This window comes from Phallusia mammillata, chromosome 8 (genome assembly GCF_965637545.1).
Source record: "Phallusia mammillata chromosome 8, kaPhaMamm4.hap1.1, whole genome shotgun sequence".
Taxonomy (NCBI): Eukaryota; Metazoa; Chordata; class Ascidiacea; order Phlebobranchia; family Ascidiidae; genus Phallusia; species Phallusia mammillata.
This window is the reverse complement of record NC_137259.1, coordinates 11886727-11910370: the sequence shown is the minus strand read 5'-3', so window position 1 is coordinate 11910370 and position 23644 is coordinate 11886727. Positions and strand designations below refer to the sequence as shown.

The following is a 23644-nucleotide window of genomic DNA, read 5'->3' as shown; positions in this document are numbered from 1 at the left end:
TGGTTCTGGTAAAAAAGAAACTTGGCCTCTACATCCACTCAAAATGTAAGCATGGGAAAGAATGTAATTTCAATAGATATAAAAAATGTTTAAATATTCGTACTAAAATGCCTATGATTGGTTTCAGACTATGTTTTTGTGTCCTAACCCTTAACATGAAACTGATTGTATTGTTATTCTAGCGTCAGACAAAGTCTAGTCAAACTACCACAATGCAAAAACTAGTTTCTTAAAAGCAAGGATTGTGTTTTAGTGTAGTGTTGACATGTGTAGCATACTGACCTAAGATTGCTTGGTTGGTTGCCATTAGTGTTAAATATTTATGAACTAATTTTGTGTTAAGATACAGGTTACAGAATTCTTATTAGTTTTTACTGTTTATACTTAAAATAGTATATCCATGTTTGATTGATTGGGATGGTCTTACTTTTTTCTACAATGAAAAATTATACTTTTTAAAATGATGTACACACGGTTCATTTAGTAAGTTTGTCCTAAAACTACAGAAGGAAAATGATGAAGTGATAAAAGCAATTTGTTTATTTTTTGTTTCTATGTTGAAATCTATAAAACTGTTTTTGAATTGTAATGACCAATTGTGCTTAAGGTGGTGGTTTCATTATTTTGGTGATTTGTTTACTAGCAAACATACAATGTGCCATCTAAATCTTACTATTGGGTGCATTGTGCTGGAATACTTGTACATGACAGTCACAAGTTGATTTATTTTGTGGATATCTAGCAATATTATTAAGACATTGTTCCACGGTCCCCTCATGCTCTAAATTAAAAAACAAAGCAAAATTTAGTGTGCTGTGTTGGTCTTGAGCTTGGTAACCACAGCGGTTTGTTATTGTAAGCCTGGTTGTACTAACCGCAGGTCGACCAGTATCAAATTACAGTACAGTTAACTTATGGCTACTTTATACATTCGTGTAACTTAGAGTGAGGTAAAGAAATTAGCCCCAACTTGCAATACAGTCATGCGAATTTGACATGGTTCATTTGATTGGCGAAACAACGTCGTGTCACATGCCTGTAAACCTACAGTAAGTCCGCTAACAAACCAGACAATTTTGTACAGCACCGTTGCGTTTGTTAAGAGAGCGCAGGAGCTGCTCCGTGGCTCGTGGCAACAGCGCTTCAAGACCGTTGCTCTCTGATAAATGGGGCATGAGCTCACGTGATATCTCATTCGGCGCGGAGCGTCTGGCCACGTGTTTGCACATTGCCCCCACTAGCGGTGTGATTGATTCTGTCGTTTTGCGATACCAAAGTTTCACTGTTACAACAAAGCACTAGTTGCTACGTCGAAGTTGCTACGCTACCGCACAAAGCCTTTGTATCTGGTTTAATATCTTAATATAAGTTTAAGCCACTTTTAATTTTGGTTTCGAAAAACTGAGAAAAAGTATTTTTCATGTTTTGTTTTAAAATTCTGATTTTAAGATTATTGGCTTCTAGTTCTAAACTTTGTTTTTCGTTTTGTGGTTGTTAATCTGCGCAGTCTAAAATTTCTGGTTGGAGTATTCGTTTGTGAAAGGATGATAAAACTTTTAGACATTATGCTGCGTCATAGTGGTCGTTCATTACGCAACAAACAACACGACTCTCAAACTGCAGCAACTTTGTAGTGTTTTGGCGCGTGTTTTTGTATTTGTTGCAACAGTTACCATCTGCAAATAAGTTAAAGCAGGTACCCGCGAATCAGTTTTTGGTTAAAATTTTGAAAGTATCAAGTTTTCTTATCGTGTATGAAATAGTTATGAGGTGGTGTTGGTTTTTGAGGATCTGTACAGCAGCGTCAGCATATACCGTAAAAGTTGTACAGCTGGTGCTGTAAAAAGTAGGCTTGTGTCACCCGGCAGAGAAGTTCTCACAAACGGTGCCTGCGGGAAAAAGGCACAGCGACAGGTCACTGTAGAGGACAAACTGGCAATGCGAAAAACGTGGTACAGCTTCTCTTTTAGTTACTAATCACTTGCCTTGCGTCGTGTTCGTTTCACGTGGTCATCTGGCCTTGCTTGTTTTGATGGATTTAGACCAAGAAACATGTCAGAGCAATTTTGTCATCAGCAACCAGTTAAATTCTAATGATGCAGTGTACAGTCTCGAAAAATTAGGCAGAAAAGTTGCATGTTTATAATAGCAACCAACTCAGCTGTCAATAGTATTATATTTAATTCTGTAAATGTAATTAATGTATTTTAGGGACTTGTGTTATGTGAAAATGCAGTGAAGAAAAATCTTTATCATATTACCAGTGTGTGTAATGGCAGCTTACCTCTTTACTGACGTCAATTCGAATCGTTTTCACTACCACGCCGATCCAAGCGTACTCTAGTAACTTTATCCGTCTCTTCGACAGGCAATATGCGATTACATTCGCCACAATAGCACACAGCAACCGTATTGCTATTCGCAAGTGCCTTTCCATTGTTATAGTACCTGTCGAAGCTTGTTCAGTGGCTGTGTTGGGCATTTTGCTTTTCACATAGAATAGTAGTGCTAAGTTTAGGTATGTGTCATTCGTTTTTCTAAGTAAAGCATTTCAAAGATCTTGGCGATGTGTGCAACGTATTTGATGACCTGTATTTGTTCATCTGGACTTACAGACAAATAGATGGACTGCAATTTTGTTATCATACTTTAAACTGTGTTCAGTATAGTATAGATCTCAGCTCCACTGTGATGTTAAGTTTTCTGTTAACCCGTAGTGGCCGGGATTTGCCAACGGCAGCAACCAATAAAAATCTGTAAGTTTGACACAAAAATCCATTGAAAGATTTGTGTGAATTGTAAAGTTACTGTGACAAAGAACTTGTTCAAAAAATGGCTAAAGCCGGCGTTACTACGTCTGAAGTCGCTCAACCATCTACTAGTTACTCATTAACCAAAGTGCACGCGAATGGCGGATCGGACTTAGCTGGTGTTGCCTCAATGACAGTACGTCCTTCAGTGGAGGGAGATTGCTCAGTTGGTTTTGTTCGTGAAGGTAAAAACAGTATGGTGGTGGAATTCGGTGATGTTGAAATGTCAGCTAGTGCTAATGGCGGACGTTCAGATAGTGGTAACTTTGAAATGGATCGTTCTGGAATGGATATATTAGACGGAGTTGCAAGTCCGAAAATATCTAGTCAGCATGACGTCAGTGACTCGACTTTGGCAAATGACTGTGCAAAATTAACTACAGCGACGTCGTGTATGGAGAAACCGGTAATCGATCAAGCTGGCAATGGCTATGCTCATTCCAACGTTCAAGGTATCGATTTGTCTTCAGCCAACGAAAATACTTACGTTTCTGACAGTAACCACAGGATAAATCACGTCGTCAACAAGAGCGACTTGCAGTCTGCATTGGTCAAAAACACCCCGTTCAACAGCTGTTCGGGTAGCGATCTTGATACGACACGATGTGCCACTGTGGATGACTTTATAAGAGTGACAACACAAGCTGCTAGCACCCTGGCATCAAGCTCTGTTTCGCACCGTAACGTTAGTATGTTCTATGGCGGTGTGGACTTGTCACTTCTAAATTCAAAAGGGCTAGGTAGAACAGATTTTAACGGGGGGCTACTTTCCCCCGTGGGACAAAGTCCAGCTCTGTCCATGGCCGACATAGCTGTGGTGATACCTGATGGTCTGGCTTCACCCGAGTTTAACAACGTTGATGTATTCACTGACGGTGCTTTATCCCGTCTGGATGCCGAAGAACTAGCCCTGTCCAACGAGTTAGCAGTCCAAGTTCAACAAACTTCTCATTCCATTGAAAATTGCCCCGCTTCTTGTGAAAGTGGTGTTCGCCAGCTAGATGTGGTATCAACTCAAGTGCAAGCAAACGTGGCACCCTCAAGCGCAGACCTTAGTGATAGCGGTTTCTCGGAGACCGCGACGCCTACAGACCACCGGAAAGTACCAGAAGCTGTAAAGACGCAAACCGTTGCTGGAGACACACTAGCTGGTGCGTCTGAGCCAAAATTGTCCACACCGAACCAAGCCATCGCAGCAGACTTCCCTTATAGCTACGGATATTTCAGCTCTGAATCCAGCGACAATGGCGAATGGTGTGTAGTTGACACAAAAAGCAAACAACGTAAACGAATAGCGAATAGACCACGAGGAAATAATCAACACAACAACGGCAGAAATGAGAATGAGGGACAATCAAGTAATCAAAGAAAATCCTATTTGCACGGAAAACCACCCCAATATCGTTCGACAACCAACCACACTGCTCGTCCGAAAAATATTCCGCGTTTCGGTCGCAGGAGTCCACATAATAGCATTAGTGAAAGTACAAGTCCACCTAACAACAGAATGACAAAAAAACGGCCCACACAAACGTTAACTACTGAAGAGTACCAGGCAGTGTCAGACGCGACACAAATACCTACGCAGAAAAAACACGTAAGTATCCTTATAAATCTGTGTCCAAAAAACACAATGGTTAAAGGGCATTACATTTTCTCCGATTTTCAATGACCAGGGAAAACGTTTTTGACGAGCAACAGATTGCTACCCGTAAAATATGGAGACAAAGGATTCCATCAGTCGTTTGCGTTAGGCAACACCATGCGATTTGTTGTGTAGAAAACTAATGGCTTCCATTGAGGCAGGAGTGCAGTTTGTTTACATGTTTCCTCATTGCGAAAAGCGTTTATTCTTGTAAAAGTTGTAACGTTTGAGCAATAATGAAGTGCAACATGTACTTACCCTTTGGGAGAATTGGGGAATTTTACTTCATCAATGGTTATTCACGTCTGTGACCAGAGCTGTAGTCACTTTGCTAGTGTAAGCGTATTGCTTATTGCATTCTGACTCAAAGAAATGCATTTGCTGTTTTTGAATTCAGCTGTTAATTAGACAGACCAATCACGTGACAGCGTGAACGGGCAAAACCCGAAAATGGCATTCCGCTTCGTAGGGAAACATGCTTGCCCAAATAAGGACGCGACTCTGCTGCTCATTTTGCTCGTCAGACAACGTCACGGTGGAACTGGTTTTACATTTTATTCAGATCCTTACGTTAAGTATCATGTTACACTAAGACCGTACATTTACAATAGCATATCGCGACCAAACGTAAATTAGTTTCGCGACCTTCCAAGTTTCTGCGAAATGTCGAGTTGCGGCTTGTCCAACGTTTAAGGACGGTTGGCATTGACTTGCGTTTGCTCGCTGCTGTCTTCACGCGGCTCAAGAGAACCGTCCCGTCTCGACGTGTCTTACATAAATTATGCATTGTGTTGCCGCGCCTTACTACTGCGCTACGTGATTTGTGCATGTCTGGAGCTCACAATATTTTTGTTGAAAACAGCAGTGGGCATCCTGTTTTGTTGATGTCAAAGCAAAAATACATCTGCTTTCCAAATACGCTCATAGGCATGTAGAGTGAAAAAGGGATAGCAATGGAAATTACCTTCCTGAGGAAGGCAGGAAACTGAAGTGCACCCTTTCGCACAAACGTTAAACGCTGTCTAATTAAATGCCAGTGTGCGTGCCAAATATTTCCCTGTGCTTTTGAAATGGCATGTGATTTGGCGTGAGTCCGCCTTAGCCGGCTCTTCATGCCATTTAGGGGATGCGATGATTCACTCGCTGCGTGTGTGTGTGTGTGGGTGGGTGGCCTGCTTTGCGATCGTCTCGCAGCTACGCAGCAAAGCAGGCAGCACCTCTGATGCGTCTTAATTGGATATGAGCCTTGGGACATTCGCCAGGTAGTTTAAAGTGCTTCGTTCAACGTTAGCTCTCGACCTGCTGTTACGCGCCATTCGCCAGCAGCAATACTCGCATGTCTGTGTGCTGAAGCGATAGCTTGGTTTATGTGGTCAGGGCACAACACAGTTAGTAGGCATTTAGCCGCTACGCTACGCTACGTTTCAAGCATGTATGCTGTATGTATGGTACTTAGGCGTTCTTTCCGGCAATCGTGTGTTAAGAGAGTACACAACCGGTACAATTTAGGCGTTGTCCGTCACTGGTATTACATGCCGGCGCACGCTTCCTGTATTTTAACTGCAAGGCACACACGCCTCTTGTGTATGTCGCTTTGAGCCACGTTGAGCTTATAGCAGCAGTAGATTGATGTTAGATACGCCAGTTTATTTAAATTAGTAGTTGGGAATTGGCTCTGTAGACCAGCAGTCTGACAGGAAAAGCTGACAGTCTGCTTGTTTAGACAGGGTGTAATGGGAGAACAACAGTCAACTGGTGTGTGTTGAGTGTTAAGGCTGACTGTGTTTTTCTGTGGTGTGTTCAAGTTGATGTGTAGGCAGTCATGGTGAATTTGCACATGAAGGTGAGAACTGAATCTGTAAGCTCAAAAGTTAAGTGCAAAAATACTTTATACAATTCGTTAAATATAGGTCATTGGGCAGCAGTTGTATTTTCAGTAGCTGTCGGTCTCTACTTTTAGAGAAAGTTTTTTTTGTCTTGGTTTGTAACAGAAGAATGTATATGTGTGGCGATAGTCTATTTACATTAAGCACTGTTAAAATATTACATAGTTAGAATGTGAAAGTGTTATTGTATGATTTTATGTTGTAATTTTATTTTTGTACAGGACCATGAACATCGAGTGAAAAATACGGAAAACAAAGCAGAACCAGTTGTTCAGCAGCAGCAATCTTTTCCTAACAGGATACCTGAGAGTAACTTTGTGTCTCCGTCTTTCACTATGACAGGTATGTGAACTTTGGCTAAGTTTGGGGTTTGTACTTGCGGCTTCAATCCGCCAATATGCATTTGTTTAAAGTAAAATTTCTTAAAACTTTGAGTACAATCAGTGGAGTTAGTGTGCATTGTGTTAGTCATGTATTTGTTTTTTGGTTGCAGAATCTTCAAATCAGTTCGAAAGTTCACCGTACAGTTCCAATACAAGTGCCTACACTACAGTTGCTAATGGAGTCCAGTCAGAAATGCCTTCTGAAGGTGTGTTTTAAATCTACCTGGTGTTTTACTTAATCTTATGATCAAGAAAACAAACTTCAGTTTATACTGTATATATTATTGTCATCTACAATTGATGTAAGACAGATGGTTTGATAATAGTGTAAAAGTAACTGTTCATAAACTATATGAAAAACCATACCATAGGACTTGCAAGTATGTATTATGTTTTACAGTGTTAGGGCAAACGGCTAAAATTTAATGAATGGTAATGTTATTTCTCTGGTAACACATTTAAAACTACTTGTTGAATAATATAACATTGTCTTTTTTCAGTAGTTCTTGATGAAAATGGAAATACTAAGCATGTTGGTATGGCTGACCAAGTACTGGATGCTGGTGAGGAGGTTAAGATGGAAAGTAGCTTGGAACCACTTTCTCCATCTCTTCCAAAACTTGAGGGAAAAGAACTCAAGGAACAGTTACAACGCCAGCTAGAATATTATTTCTCACGGTAGGTTGCCACAACTGAAATATGTACTGCTGCATTAATTTAATAGTTTACATGATAAAAATATGGAACCAAGTTGTCCAAAAAATGACAATAATAGTTTGAGTTTATAAACCACCAAACAAATAAAAAATAAAAATTCTTTCCTTGAGTTTTAAATGTCTCACTGCGGAGGAATTAAGGTTGGGAACCATTTTTGTAGCCTGTTTATAATTCAAATAAATGCTTCTATGAATGTACCTTTGCATTAAAATTGGCCATTTGAATCTCATTGACAAAAGACTTGGACTAATTTGTTGCTGCTTGACCTACAATGTATGGGTTTAAGTTGGTGTGCAGACCTCAGCAAACACTGTGTCTGCTGTGTGTGTGTTTAATCAGGAATGGACCAATTCCTGTGCATTTTAGTATTGTTTCCTGTTTGCTATAGGGGTTTGTAATTGGGATAAGTTTTTTTATTTACTATGTGAGACAACTAATTTGTCAAGTCATAGCTGAATTCAGTTAATATTTGACAATAAAAAAGTTATGAATATTTTAACAATTGAACATGGGTTATTTCCTTCGTCATGTCATGGCAGGGTTCACTTCAACAGTTCATGTTTGCCAATAAAACACATAGACTAATTTTAACCAGTAAACACTTATATATATTTTTTGCTAACTAGTGTAATATAACAGTGCAAGATGTTTTGTTAAATCGTATCAAAAATGTATGTCATAATCTGCAATAGTAATTTGCTCAAATTGTGTAACTAATATCCTGAAATGTAAACATATACTGATCACAACATTGCTCATTGGTCCTCTGTTTCAAAAAGTTTAGTCATATGTATTAAGGTTTTTATGTATTATGTATTTACTCTCAGTTTTTTCATTGCAATATTGTACCAGATATGAAGGATTGGATAGTCTGACAAATAGAATCTGACTGTTTTATGGAATTTTTGTTTGCCCACAGGGAAAACCTTGCTCAAGATCCCTACCTGATATCACAAATGGACAACCAAACCTATGTGCCAATCTGGACTATTGCCAACTTCAATGCAGTAAAAAAGTTAACCTCTGATCTTAGCCTGGTCATAGAGGCATTAAAAGGTACCCTATTTTCATTTTCACTTGCAAAATTGGTGGTCAAAATATAATCCCTTGTCCCGAATCTTGTCCCAAATTTGTAAGGTTTTACGAAGAAGAGATGTTGTCACATGAAGTATGAATGTCCATTGTATATTCCCTTGCATACAATGATAAGAATAATAAAATGATACTTTTGTCCCTATTTGAACAATAGAAACACACTATTAATGTGATGCCAAAATCAAGACTAAATAACTATATTCACAGCATCAAGCTTGGTTCAAGTAGATGATAAGGAAGAAAAAGTTCGACCCAACCAAACACGATGTATTGTCATATTAAGAGAAATACCTGGAGACACACCTGTTGAGGTAAGAATTTTCCAGTTCTTCTTAAGTTAACACATAAAGTGGAGTATGCATATTAATTTTCAGTGCAATAAAAAGGAAGAATTTCATTTAAAAACAAAATATATTTCTCCAGAGTGTTGAAGGTCTGTTCAATGGGCCAACTTGCCCAAAGTTTCTGTCGTGTGAGTTTGCTGCTGGTACTAGTTGGTATGTTGCATTTGCCAATGAAACAGATGCTCAGGCTGCATACAGACATCTGCGAGAAAATGTTCAATCTTTCCTTGGAAAGCCAATTATGGTAGGTCTGAGAATAAATTCTCAGTCAAGCACATGGAAATAATGTCCACAATTGTGCCTACCCAAGATTAAAAAATAAAATATAGTCATGCGCAGTGCTAGGTGAGCAACACAAACATGGTGCTAATATTGAAGTTAGTTTACAGATGATATGAAACAAATATTAAATATGAAAGATTTTGATTCCATAGCAAATGCAGGGATTCAAACACAGTTTTAACGTGATCTCATTTATTTATTTGCAAAACAGTAAACTTTACATCTTTTTTCATTTAGGCTCGCATCAAGTCAAAGACAATCCAGACTATGTTTAACTATACAGTTCCTAACCGTCCCAATCAACCCCCAAAGTCTGAACCACAGCCCCCAACTCCCACCCAACCTTCCCAACCCATACAGCAACAAGGAAACCCCCAGCAACCACCCACACCACAGCAACAAGTAAGTTCCAATTTACCATGTAAACTAATTGGCCAAGTCTTTATTTGTTGTAAAGGTATTATTACCCTGCTTACAATAAAATTCAAAATGTTTTTATCAGTGTTGTATGAAAAGTGGGCTTTTTGTCAGAAAGTGAAAGATCATTACACAAATAAACATAACTTTTATCATATTGGCACTGTTCCGTTTTATGGTAAATGTTGTTAAGTTGTATGTAGTGGTGTATTTTGTATTATTTTCCTCATATACTTAACAATGTTTTTGCTTTCATTGTTGACAGATAAGCTCACAGCCTGGTGAAATTTCCAATGTTCCTCAGCAATTTATTTTCTGTCCACCTGGGCCGATTCCTGGGTCCACAGCTCATCCACAGAATCATATGTCACCTGCACTCACCCACACACCCCCTTTCATTGCTCGAGTTGCCCCATCCCCTTCAACAAGTGGGCAGGGACAACCAGGCTCCTTGATCAGCAACTTCAGTATCATGGTCCCATACCAGGGGCAGTTTTACCCACCAAACCCAGAAATACTCGTAAGATTTTGTATTTTAGTTGTGTGTGATTTATTTTTGTGTTAGGAAAAAGTATGTGCAAATGTACCAACAAAACTCTCTTTTATTAGCTTAACATTTATGGTAAAAAATCTGCAAAATGTTTCTTCAGCCAACTATTTTTGCAGTGAGTTGAAAAACCGGTATAAAATCTGCATGAACAAAATTGCTGGCGATTATTTTTGTTCAATTTAAAAAAAAACAATTTTGTTTTTAGTAAAGCTACTGTTCAAGCCGTGTCTTGTGTACCTGTATAATTTTAGTTTAAAAAAATTCAGTGACAACTAGTGTTGTTTCATTTCATTTACACAAAATGCCTAAAATAGATTGTACGTGGTGTATGTCACTAAAAGGTTACCATGCATTGTTAATGACTAACTAATGTCACCTACCTGATAACATTCATCTATCAGCAGAGTCAATTTCATCCCAACTTTATGGCCCAGTACAAACCCAACCAACCTCCAACTTCTGGCAACAAGTCTGGCCAGTATTCCAATACACACAGGTATATTTCTTTTTTTTAAATTACCTACCAAGTTGTAAAAAGTTGATTAACTTTGACACAACACTTTTTTTACTAATATATTTTGCCTAATAAAATTTTATGATTCTGATAAAAGGCAAGATTTTTTTTTATCTTATTTGGCATTTAAAGATGTAAAAAGTCTCAACAAGAGTCAATTGAAATTACTAATTTGTGAAGTTGTCTGAAGTTTACTGTGCAAACAAAAGTCTATAAAGCCCAAACTAGACTTTCATTCCCATCAATTGTTCTGTAACTAGCAGACAGTTTGATGTTTGTTTATCTCTCTTATAACCTGTGTTTACTTTATTTCAGCTTCAGAGAAATGCACAAAGGCACAAATCAAAGGTGGGTCAATGAAATTTGTTTAAGGCCACAAATTTTGTCTTGTTATATGTCCCTCCAATTTGGTTTCTTTTCGTCTTTGCGATGTGCACTAACACTGCATTTGATATGCAAACATACTGATGTGTAAGATTTAACGTTTTATAATATGTTTAAGTTTTTTTTTTACCAACAATATTTTCGAGTATGTTTATGTGCACGTTTTTAAAATAAAAGGTTGATTAGATGATTCAAATTCCTTTTTAGTTTTTTTCTTTTTTGTCACAAAACTGTTTAAGCAATATTATAGTTAAGTTATGTTGTTTTTCAATCAAAAATATATTTTTAGGAACCAGCAATACGGACAACGCAAGCCATCTGGTTCCTATGGTCAACCTCAGCCTCACCCCACATCAACACATTCACAACAGCTACCAGCTGGATCCCAGTACATTCTCACTAATGACCCAAACCCTCCTAATTTGAATCCAGACTACCCACAATCTGATCAACCAGGTATGTCTGTTTTTATGTGAATATTGGGATCTGTCAAATTCTTGCATTTTGATTCATGGAGATCGGGTAATAAAAAATGTTATAACTTTGTGGCTATAAAACTCCCATAGAGCTGATTTGACTAAATGCATCATGTCTAAATACTGCCAAAAAAAGAAACAATGAAATTAGAACTGAAATGATTGGCATTCAAATTTTGCGAGGTCTGTGCAGTGCTGAAATATTAAGCAAAATAAATTTGATGAATGATAAACATACTTGTGTGTAATGCAGCACAAATTGTACTTCGTTTAGTTGTTTGCCAATGAACCTGTAAACTGATAAAATTATACCAGATCTTTTGCTTTAGCTCAGCAAAACTATGTTTGAAAGTTGTGGTTACTGGTTGTCATGTGATTAAATGTCAAGCAAGGTCAGTAAATAAGCTATTGCTGCCAGGCATAGTATCAAGTTAATAGAGATCTTCTGGCAAATGTATTTTTATTCCGGTCGTCTTCATCAGAGTAAAAATTCATTTGAGTAAAAATTCAAGAGCTCTATAACCTTGAAGGACAGTAAATATTCATTTGCCAACAGGAACTGAGCTGTCCTTTCATAACCAAACATGTCATTTTTAAACAAACTGCTGACTTTGTGCAACAAAAAAGGCACACAGCATACAGTTTAGAAATCACATTCAGTTCTAACCTTGAACCTGCTTTAATAATGAGATTGATCAGTTATGTAAACAAGTTTGTCTCCTGAACTAACTTGTGCTGGTACGTGGTTGTGTTTGTACAGACACCTTTTCCCTATTGTTAGGCTGTAACCAGCAGACAGGCCACGTCTAGCCATGCTTATCGATCTTCTATAGTCCTCCATTATTTCTGGCCACGTGACATTTCATACCGAGCTGAAAGCGACCAATTTGCATCCTCACTTCAGCCAATGCGTAGTAAACACACCCAACCAGTAACGCTTAAACCGGAGACCGCAGATTTCGAAAGGCAATACGGGCGCTGATTGCCTTGGACCACGTGTCACGCTTGTTGCTCCCGGATTGCGTCATTCGTTCGATGCAGCACTTAACGTGCGAACTTTCGGTTTAGATGGCATTCGTGTGGCGGCTTGTGAATGTGAATGAATGCTACGCAGATTTTTCGATCGTGATAAACAGATATAGTTTGACATACGTGAATTGTAGTTATGGCAGGCGTATTGTCGACTTGTACACTTTTTAGCCGCCGCATGTGTCCAGGCTTGTCAAATACTGACATACAACTGCATATTCCAGTTCAACTGTTTGTGTCACAGTTACCCATATAATTTATAGACTTGCGCTGCAGACTCACTACTTTTTTTCTTTTTTGTCTCAGCATCATGCAACGTTAAGTGAAGTTTAGGTGGTTAAACTAATCAATCAGTCAATCGATTTGCCGCCCTAAAAGTGTTCCAAGTGCAATATAATTGTACTAGAGCAGGGGTCACCAAACTTTTTTCACTGCAGGCCGGATAAGTTTGATAATAATTCGCGCGGGCCGGATAGTTTATGCCCTAGCGCCGCCTTTCCGAACTTAGCCCGCAAGGCGATTTTGATATGGACGCCAGGATATGGTCTTTCTATAATCCCATTAAAAATCTGGTGATGCGACTATTAAATTGTATAGTTAGTCTCATCTTACAAGCAATGCTTGTATATTACGTCACAAGTGGCCAAAGAAAGCAATTGTTTGCGCACAATTAACCCTTGTAGTCTTGTTTGTGACGTAACAAACTGGCTTTGGGTCAATCCTGGGCGTTGTAATCCCAAAAAACAAAGTAATATCAATTCTACATATCGCGACAGGAAAACTTTCGTAAGAAGTAGCTTAATTTTTAAATGTTACAAAGTTATCAATGCGATTTGACAAACCAAAAAATGTGGTCGCGGGCCGGATGAAATGACCTGGCGGCCCGGATCCGGCCCGCGGGCCGCACTTTGGCGACCCCTGTACTAGAGAATCTAACCTACAATATACCTATTTTCATTAAGCTATTTGCCGTCACAGGAAAGCAAAACTTGTGCGAACACTCTTGATTAACAATTAAAGAACATCACAAATTTTGCCTAAACCCCTAAGTACCAACTCAAATCTTGGCTATGGTATTGAATTTGCGCGAAATCTGTGTAATGCTTTCCTGTATTGGCGAATATTGTTCTGTTTTACAACATGCAAAGTAACCATTGTATTTGATTTAAAGGTCAATCTTCCGGCCACTATTTACCCGCCGTCCGACCAGCAGCACCTTTTGTCACGCCCAGTGTAGAACCAATTGTGGTAATGGGTCGCCACGCACAAGGTGCAATGCACACACATGTCGGTCATCAACACCCGATGATGCCACCGCGTCACCAGCAGCAAAGGGAGCGAGGGACACTTCAGTCTACTGGTCAAAGGCCTGGCTCAAACTCCAGTTACGGTTCATCACAGGTAACCGGGCATTTTGATAAGATTGATGACAGTTTTATTTGCACAGCTACCGAAAAACGCATGCAGCTCGCAAAAACTCCTAAGTAAATAATGTTATCAGGTACATGTGAGATCAGCGGAAGCTTATGTCACAGAAAATACCGACATGATCGAATTGTGCCAAACCAAAAACTATTTTGCTTTGCAGTTTGTATCGTTAATGTAATACTTTTTTAAAAATTATATACAAAAAGACAAAAACTTAGTTGACATCAATGATGGCTGAGTCACTCAGAGTGGAATCTCTACTTATAATTATCCGGGCTTAACCAAACATTTTTTTACATTGAATGGTGAAATAAAAGCATTAACCAATCTTTGCTGCTGTGTTGGAATCATTCGAACGTTTACAATCATGTTTGCTTGAAAAGGAAATGATTTTACAGAACAACAGCGGTGGATCAGCGCAAAACGCATCCAGAGGAAACAGGGCGACGTCACGTGCTTATCAAAATAGCCATCAACAAGAAATCAGTCCTCGATTTCAACAGAAAGGTAATTTTTCTACTCAATCTAAATAATCATAATACGGTGTGCAGTAATTTTTGGCGAGCCGAAAGCATATTACACAATCACACATTTTTATGCCGATTGTTTATGTTGCATTACAAAGGTCACCTATAGCGACCGTAAAATTACTTGTCGATGTTATAAGCTGTCCTAATGGGTATTCTAAACTTACGAAAGGAATCAAATGTGAGCGAATGTTCTTTTCTGGTATCTACACTGTTGATGTTGCACTTATCTTTAAACTTTCCCCCAGCGGCTAAGCCTGAACCCGTACATACCAATTTTTGTTTATATTTTGTTGACGAGAATATATGCAAGCGATCAATCAAAAAGGATTTTAAAACAAGTTAAAAAAAGCGCAAGAACCGTTGAGCTACAACAATCCACTAGTCGTGAACAATTGGTCTACGAATCTTGTGTGTTCCAGGAATGGCTCATCAGCAACAAGCGCAGATCTCTTATCCCGCGAGTTCATACGGTTACCCTGGCAACGGTGGGATGCACCACGGCGGCCAGAAGGGGGCGCCAAATGTGCAGACAGTGTCGGTTGATTCGACATACGGTCAGGGCAACGAGCACATGGTTTATCCGATTCAAATGCAGAAAATGATAAATGGCATGCAAGTCCAGGATCAAAACCCAGTACGTATTATTGTTAAAGACTAAAATAGGAAATGTTTTTGCTGTGGATAATTAGATGGCCTTTTGTAGATACTGAACAGTTTTTGACATGTACAAATTTTTTACTGTCGATTTCGCATTCAAATTTGCCCCAATATCTTCATTTTGACTTTATACCTGTGATTTTGAGCCTGAATGTCTTTTGTTTGCGTGTCGTTGCCATTGTATGTTTCATAATCCGATTGACATCAATAATACCACTGTGTCTTTTCTATTCGCAGAGACTAAGTCCTCCGGGCGGGGATCAGCTGCCAGAGGAAGTAAAATACTCAACCCATGGTAAGTGCTGATGTTCAACACTAACCTGGTGGTAAACGTTGTGAGAATTTTATTATATTTGATTGATAAGATCTCCTAATGTCAGAGTCGCGATAGTTGGCAACGGGAATGTAACGAACAAATACTTTTTTACTCTTTTCAGTCGTAGAAATAAAAGCATGGCCAAACGTAGTATGTAATAACTTGCTCTCTTTTGTCATACCAACTTTATTGATTGTTTAAAATGCGAGTTACGAAATACCATGAAGATATGCTTGGCCTTGTCATGTAATTGATCACAGACTTGGATGTAAAAAAGCAGCAATATAAAAAACGCAAATAATTTTACACAGATGGTGCAGGTTACGCCGAAGTGATGATGCAACGAGGCCAAGTAGCACCGAGAGGAACCTTGGCAAGCACGCAGCCTCCTAACGGTTCAGTTATCATTGATCAGAGGTAGATTTTTGTGTGAAAAATAAGTTATTGTAGTTTTTAATCTGTTTGTTTAATGGCCAGAAATCGAACTGGGGTACAGGAGCAGCGTCGTGGAGTGCCTCGTCCTCGACGAACCAGACGAGCAGACGAAGAAAGATCTGCGGGTGTAAGTGATGTAATATAGTGTATTTGGTTTACTGGCAGATTAACAACTACACATTATTTGAATAACCAACTACAGTTTGCTTGTTCTGTGGTTTGTATTGTAAAAGTCAAACCTGCTTAATCAGTTACAACTTAACCACAAATTGAAATAACAAAAATAATGTAATCTGAAGATAAATGCAAATTTAACGGTTGTAAGTGATAGGTTATGCCATCTGTGAATTACAGGTGATAAATTGGAAGGTCCGTGTATTAAATAAACGCTTTTAAATACAAATATGTTTTGTTTGCAGCGGGTAACCCCTCCTCCCATGCCCTCCGTAAACACACCTTTCACCCTGGAAAGCAACTCATTTCCGCCTCTGCCTGGATCTATTTCGACAACGGTAAGAAAACACACAGAACAACTTTTATTTGAATTTGGAAATTTTACTACTTGATGGATGTTCGCAATTTTCTATTCCAGGCTTCTGTGACCAATGGTGCACCGGTTGAGGGAAGACCTGCCGCAGCTGACGTTGTCAAAGGTCTTGAAACTGCCAAGGTACGATTCGCAAAACGTTGACACGTGTTACTACTGTAAACAAATCCCTATTTACTTGATATTGCTGAATCGCGGGATTGGGCCGATTATGGTTAAGAAACCTTTGCTTTGGACTGTGTTTGTTACTGGTTAAACAATAAGAGGAATGATACTACGAGTTTTAGCTTTAAAGTTGCTAAAAAACAGTTGCTTGTTTATTATTCGAAAACTACCCTTTTTGACAAAACTCTCGTTGATTAATAGCTCATTTAAAATGTCGTTGGTTTACAGCTCAGTTAAAGCCATAGCGTACATCTGAATTTTTAAAACCAAGCATTTTTTACGCACTGCTGGAAGAAGAACTGTATGAACTGCGTTTTACCAACATCCGTTTAACGCAGGCACCAGTGGTAGCTGCTGTCGTTCAAACAAGCAAGAAATATTCTGAAGTTTCAAACTCTTCTATCACTCCCACTTACCATATGCCTCTGCAACCAGCCCCCAAACCCATGGTGATCCCCCAGCCAGCCCCAGAAACCCCAATAATGCCCAAAGTGCCCAAACCGAAACCAGACGAACAACAGGCGACCCCACCTTTGAACTCTGCACCCGAAATTGCCCCACCACCCACAGAAAAAGGTACGTGATACTAACTATTGTGGAAGCATAGACGCTTCAGGGCTGATCCCAGTTATGAATTTATGTTCATCTTAACTGATACTGGTCAATCTGGCGATCCCCTACTGCGAAGCTGACATGTGCAGCATACCAGGCAGGCAACGGTGCTTGTGATTCGACTTTCGGCGGATTCTCCACTGGGCCTGTGTAGCTCAGTTGGTAGAGCGCGAGTCCCGGAAAGACTCCTGTCGTGGGTTCGAATCCCACCGCAGGCTAGATTTTTCTAGCCTACGCCTTGCCATATGGTGGTGAATGCTTGGTGACCGGCTGATTCGGTATAGCGCCTTCAATGGGCCTGGCGTACTGTGATTTATTGTGGAAGAAGTGCATAAAGTTATTAGTGTAAGAAATTGTTAAAACAAGGGGCGGACATTTTGTGTAAGGTTTTTCTTTAAAATGCTGATACTCTTGAAATGTATCTGCCTGTGTTTATTTTTCGCTGTGTACTCATTCCTGGGGATTTGACTATCTGTTAATACGTCCCTTGAGTTTTTATGGTATACCATGTATACAAACAAATATAACACAAACAATATTGTATCACTTCATTAGCACCTGCACCAACCGCAACAAAGGCACGACCCCCTGTAACGCCAACAAAACCCGTTGAGAAGCCAACCCCGGAAAAACCAAAGGCTTACGAGTCAACTGCTCCCGCGGAGAAGGTTCCCGTAAACCATGACCAACCACCACCTCACAAGGGGAGGTCCGCCTCTCGCAGTTCGTCGATGAAGAAATCACAGCACCCGAAACCAGCAGAGACCAACACCAGACACGAAGGTGGAAACAAAGCGGAGATTTTAAGCAAAGCTCAAGTCGACCGCCCTGTTCCTGTGTCACAACCTAACGAAGTGAGATAACTCTGTTGTTGGTTGTTACATTTGGCTTAAGTTTTAAAAAGAAAAGTTTTCACATGTATTGGATAGTTTGCAAAAAAACTACCTGTGCAAAATCAGGGTGCTTTTTGTGTTTACATCTTGGCCGAAGATATTTTTTGCAAAACAACCTACCAAAACTTTTGCAGAAACGAAATCGGGAAAATTATTAACAGTTTATTGCTTGTGTATGTGTCTGTCACGGTGAAAACAATATAGACTAAATATTTTTCATCCCTCAATGAAAGTCAGAACTTGAGTTTACCAATATTAACCTCAAGACATGTCGAAATTATCCCGGTTTAGAACTTGTGACCTATTACTTCTGTTTTCGATAACGATATTCGTAAAGTAGTACATAATCGAATACGCACATAATTTGTAACTGAATTGGGTTACTGATCAACTCTACAAGCTCTAATGCATTTGTGCAATACTAGATTACACTTCCTAAGGAACAAAGAAGCGACGACGTGAATTCCTCCAGTGACCGGAACTCTTCTTCGTCATCGCCTACTCCAGGTAATAGAAGTAATACCATGTCATGTTTTTTACCGTCATAGAAAGTGTTAAACACATGTCAGCTTTATTAAACACGCATTACGTTTCAGATTCAAATGGAAGGAAACCAACCTATGCTGACATGCTACGCAAAAAGCAAAGTGCCAGAATGGCCGCCGTAGCAGCTGCTTTGAACGGCAAAGACTCTTCAGATTCCTCTAAATCTGATTCCGGTGATGACACGCGCTCGGTTGATGACGTACGCGAACCTAGTGACGTCAAGGCGCACAACGAAACCCCGGAGTCGACTAAGGCGCCCTCGAGAAATCAAAGACAGTCGCGCGGTGGCGCACAAGACAATGATGAAAGTGGGGAGCAACGGCGTTACGATGGCAACCAGCAAAACGGCTACGTTCGTCGCGGCGGTTACGATGGTTACCGTGGCCATCGAGGCTACTACAATCGCGATCAGGGATATAACTCCTATCGGGATTACGGATACAACGGTGGTGGGCGTGGCAGGGGAGGACCCCGTGAATTTCGTGGGCGCGGTGGTTACCGTGCCAACAGGCGAGGCGGTCATCGCGATTTTTACGGAGGAAATCACCAGAACAGACCGACGGCTGTCAACGGCCCAAACAACGCGGACAGATGATACGAGGATTTGCGGGGCTTGCTTGCCCAAAAAAACTGTTGCAGCGCTCCGTGTGACGTCACCAGCGCATGGCGCGATCCGATACTTCAAGCAAATTAGCAAAATGAGGTCGCAGCTGTTCCCCGCCAAAGCTGCTGCTCTGATTGCAACAGAAGGGGGTACCTACTGTGACGCGACAATATGCAAAGGGGGAGAGTCAACGGTCTGACTCCCTTTCGCCCCCGTCGCCATGGCAGCAACCGAATCACGTGATCACTGTTCCTCAGACTCTCCTATTCCGGGGACATCTAAATCGTGCAAGGGATTTTTTTGCCCTCTCTCTTTGCTGTGTTCGCGAGCTTAAATGCGAACCATTCTTAACGTCGCGCGATTCTGACGAGAAGGATTTGTGTTCAGTTTGCAAAAAGAAAAACCAAAGAAAAAATTTTTAAACGTTATTTATGCTTAACTTTTTTTCCGGCAAAAAAAACTTTAACAATCGATCACTTGCGCGCCTTGCTCGAGCAACCCTGTTAGGCCAATTTTCGTTGTTGCGCCACGAGCAAAATGCAAGTTGGGGACACAACCGACGGCGTCGATCGTTTGCACTGTGCGCTACCTGGTGGGCAAAACTTTTCACCGGCCGTAAGGGCTTATAAAACGGAACAGCCAATCTCCACACTCACAAACGTACTTAAACCATAAACTTTAGGTAAGGTAACGGCGACGAGCTTAGTTATTTTGACGGCGTTAGCTTGTCATGTCCCGGGTCGCCGTGCTGTCTTTTCCTTCGGTGCTTTTTCGCGAATTGACCTCTCGTCAAGTGTTGAGCAGTATTCGCAGTAAATTCGCACTATAGGTTATTCGGGCGTTAGGGTAAATCGATAACTACTGTGCGCTCTCGTCGAGTTTGGAATACCTAGTGACGGTTTCTTTGTTCAAGCCATTGATCAAACCGAAAATATAGGAATCCGGCGCAAACTGCTGATTTTAGGTGGTTTCTTGTCAACTGCTCGCGTATTCTTGTTCTTCCGTTTTTTAGCACTGTTTCATACCCGAGCGTGGGGTAGGGCCATCAGGCCCATCGTCGTAAAATAATTTGACCCCGTTTTCAGTTCGTTTTCGTTTCTTTTATCGAAGGTCTTTGGGCAAGGCGTGGTCGATGGGGGTGTCGTGCTGTAGACACGTGACCTCTGGAGGGTCGCATCGGCGCAAAGAATTCTGTTTCAAACAATAGTGTTAAGCTTGTGAAACGTGCTTTCGAGGTGTCGCGCCCCGTTCATTCGTTAGCCTTTTAGGTAAAATGTGATACACATTCCGCTTGGTAACACGTCCCTAATATAGATGTTGCCTAAATCACGAGAAAATACACCGCGTTGAATTCATATGCGAACTTGCAAGATGTAGGAACTGTAACCTCTTTTAACAATAACATTTATCAGTAATAATCCTCCCTATGACCGTCTAAACCAGTGTTTCTCAACCTGGGGGTCGCGACCCCCCAAGGGGTCGCCAAGCACTTTTGAGGGGGTCGCGGAGATGCAACCGAACACGGATTTATTTTATCTGTATCAAAAAAACTTTCCCTGTGACTTTTGTTTAGCATATAGTAACTCACACGACCGTTTGATTTAGAACGGGCGCAACAATATTTGCGATTGTATACTTCTATAATTGCGGGTTTTGGTTTTTCTTAACATAAAAAAACACGAAGTAGTGAAATAGTTAGTGAAAAATAGGCGTTTTCCGGAATACAGCAAAACGCCGAACTATTGCAGCCACGTTAGATTGCAAATGTGTGATGAACACAATCAACACATGCTGGTAGTTAAACTTCCTGTGTGTGTGCGTGTGTAAAGGGGTCGCGTGGTGTTAGAAAATCTCTAAAGGGGGTCGCATAGTAAAAAAGGTTGAGAACCACTGGTCTAAACAAAACGATTTTCAACATTTACTTTAAGCACCAAGCAACTGATGGTTTGGGTAGTTTCATTATTTTGAAGTAAACGAATTGCTTAATCAAAAAAATACTCTGCTCACTAGATTCGATTTCATGATGTAATGACCCCATTGAAGCTCGTTCTCGCCTCTTGATGCGTTCTATTCCGATTTCGGTTGGAATATGTTCCAGGCGGCCATTTTTGTTTCCACAAACATTTCCATTTGTTAACGACACAAGGTACAACCGGTTTCACGTTTCAGAGCATCTCTCACATTTCGGGGTGTATACATGTTCCCTGTCCGAACAATTGTTCGCGATTTCGGCTGATAGCAATCCCCATCTCGACAACGACGTTACGATGGCAAGTCATTTTTCTCTCCTATCGTTGCTCGCTTGTTCTCTCCCATTCTCCGTGTCACTAGCTTGTCGTTCACTTTTGTCAGCGAGCGTCTTTTCTTTGCTGCGCGCAACTTCGTGTTTTAGTTTCTTTCTGTCTCGTTCTTTTTAATTTATACCGTGTTGCGCGTTTGTTTCTGCGTTAAAGCTTTCTTGTGCCACCTGGCGACGGGTGACTGTCGCTTCAACCCACGATCTCCAAACATAGCGGTTGCAACGTCATGCAACTTGTCCATGATTGAAACTGTCTTGGCTGTGTCGCCTTCGTCGATACCCCATTGCGCGTCATTAGATAAATTCTTATAGCTTTGGTTGTTTCGACATTAAGTATTTTGCCTCGGCACCCCCTGTCGTGTTTCGAAGTCGATTACTAAAAATTATTGTGAAATGGCAACCCAGTTGTCCGAAAAAAAAACTGCTTTGGGCATTTTTGGTAACACCAACATTTACTTGTTAGAAAGGTAGTTTCGTTTTGGTGCATCATGTTGAAGCCCTTCCGCTTTATTCATGAAGCGATTTCTCATATTTTGGAAAACTGTCGCTTTTTGGACATTTTCACATCGTGTGTGTGAAATCGCCATTTGTGTGAAAACAACACAACTTACTGTACCATCTATGCATTGGCAATAATAACGTCGTTGATTTTGGCGACTCTAAATTTTCACTCTCGCGGCTTTTTCTATCACAACGTTGTGATGCAGATTTCCTTGTGAAAACAGTCGGCACAATTTTCATAATCTAGAAACAAATATTGCTTGCAGTTTTTGTGGCCTCCAGTAAAGCAAAATTGGAGTGCAATTCGCAATTAGATTATTTTCCCCAGCCAAAACTTTGCAAACTCACAAATGTGGTGCTCCAAACGCCGAATTGCGTCGGCCTGTTTTCCTCTGCTCCATGGTGCACGTGACCGCACTTGCGGCTTATGATTGGCTCGTTTCGTGCCGCAACTGCGTACTGTGTATTTTCAAAACATTTAAGGCCAAACTTGGAAATAAAAATTTAAAGTAGGACATCGATTACTGATTGCTTTTGTTTGGGTTAGTTAGATAAATGATAAGCATGTAAACAGACAAATTTTGCTACTTTTTTAAAAAATTTAACACACGTAATGTGAACTGTGCTGTAGTTCAAATAAATAGCTGAGCCGAAATTGCTGTTAAAGGCTAATGTGGAAAGTGGAACAGAATTTTAATTGTTTAGCCATCAAAACAGCAGCAAAATGGTTGAAAAAAAGTCCTGCTCAAAGATATGTCGAATAGTACACGAAAAGGTTGCCGATCATTACTAGCTGGTGGTAGGTAGGCTACTCAATAACACGGTCATCGAACCGCTGTTTCTCATGAAAAAATAATATTGTAAACTGACATGATCACAACCAGTGGTGGGATTAAATTTTTTCAGCCGGTTCTAACACAAAAGTTATACTTTTCAGCCGGTTTTGTTACAAAATCAATTGACATTAACCAGTAATGCTAACCGGTTCGCTGATCTTAAAATTTCGTGAGACAGTTCTAGAGAACCGGTGCGAACCGGCTGAATCCCACCACTGATAACAACCAACACTTTTATCACCGGTAGGCTAGGATTAACGGACTTCCGGAATTTTGAAATTTCAAAAGCATTCCTATCGTCCGGAATTTAAGCATCTCGACCACTAGCATATATTAAAGTGGTCGAGATCGCCATCTTTAGGCGATTCAAACAGCTAACTAATCGTAAATGCTGACAAAATTTTGTGGAAGAGAATTTCATCGCTTGAAAAAAAGAGACCTGTGCCTTTATCAATTTGTATTTCTGGTTTGAAAACCAATGGTGATGTGGCTGACAAAATGCAACATGCTGTAACGAGCAATTCGATGCAAGATTGGTTTCGAGAATGATATTTGTAGAAAGTGTCAGAAATTTGGCCCACGTGGATATGGCAACCCCACAATAGCATAAATAATGCATGGTGCTGAGAAAGCCATGTTATTGCCTAGTAGTCAAACTTGGATATGTATAAAGTACAAAAAAACTAAAAATGTTGTCAACAGAAAGCTGTTACCGGTATGATTGGTTTGAACTAGGGTTAAAT

The 23644-nt window shown here is 40.2% G+C and overlaps 1 protein-coding gene and 1 non-coding gene across 4 annotated transcripts; both read left to right on the top strand.

The window, feature by feature from the left end:
• Positions 1–2546: 2546 nt before the first annotated feature.
• LOC145204895 (uncharacterized) lies at positions 2547–22586 on the top strand. Of its 3 annotated transcripts, none has more exons than XM_080077508.1 (24): positions 2547–4407; positions 6563–6683; positions 6835–6930; positions 7225–7402; positions 8361–8497; positions 8744–8847; positions 8960–9124; positions 9400–9564; positions 9845–10099; positions 10534–10625; positions 10959–10991; positions 11317–11483; positions 13704–13933; positions 14359–14467; positions 14910–15124; positions 15385–15442; positions 15775–15880; positions 15941–16025; positions 16318–16410; positions 16491–16568; positions 16949–17186; positions 17778–18076; positions 18541–18622; positions 18712–22586. In XM_080077508.1, the coding sequence occupies exons 1-24, from the start codon at positions 2833–2835 to the stop codon at positions 19254–19256; spliced, it is 5226 nt and encodes a 1741-aa protein (XP_079933634.1). In that variant the 5' UTR covers positions 2547–2832; the 3' UTR covers positions 19257–22586. The 3 variants fall into 3 exon arrangements, with proteins under 3 accessions (XP_079933634.1, XP_079933635.1, XP_079933633.1); XM_080077509.1 differs by having other exon boundaries at positions 2585–4407; positions 7228–7402; positions 10531–10625; XM_080077507.1 differs by having other exon boundaries at positions 2585–4407; positions 10531–10625.
• On the top strand, positions 17367–17440 carry Trnas-gga (transfer RNA serine (anticodon GGA)). The gene has a single exon. It is a non-coding gene; the product is annotated as a tRNA-Ser (tRNA).
• Positions 22587–23644: the final 1058 nt, after the last annotated feature.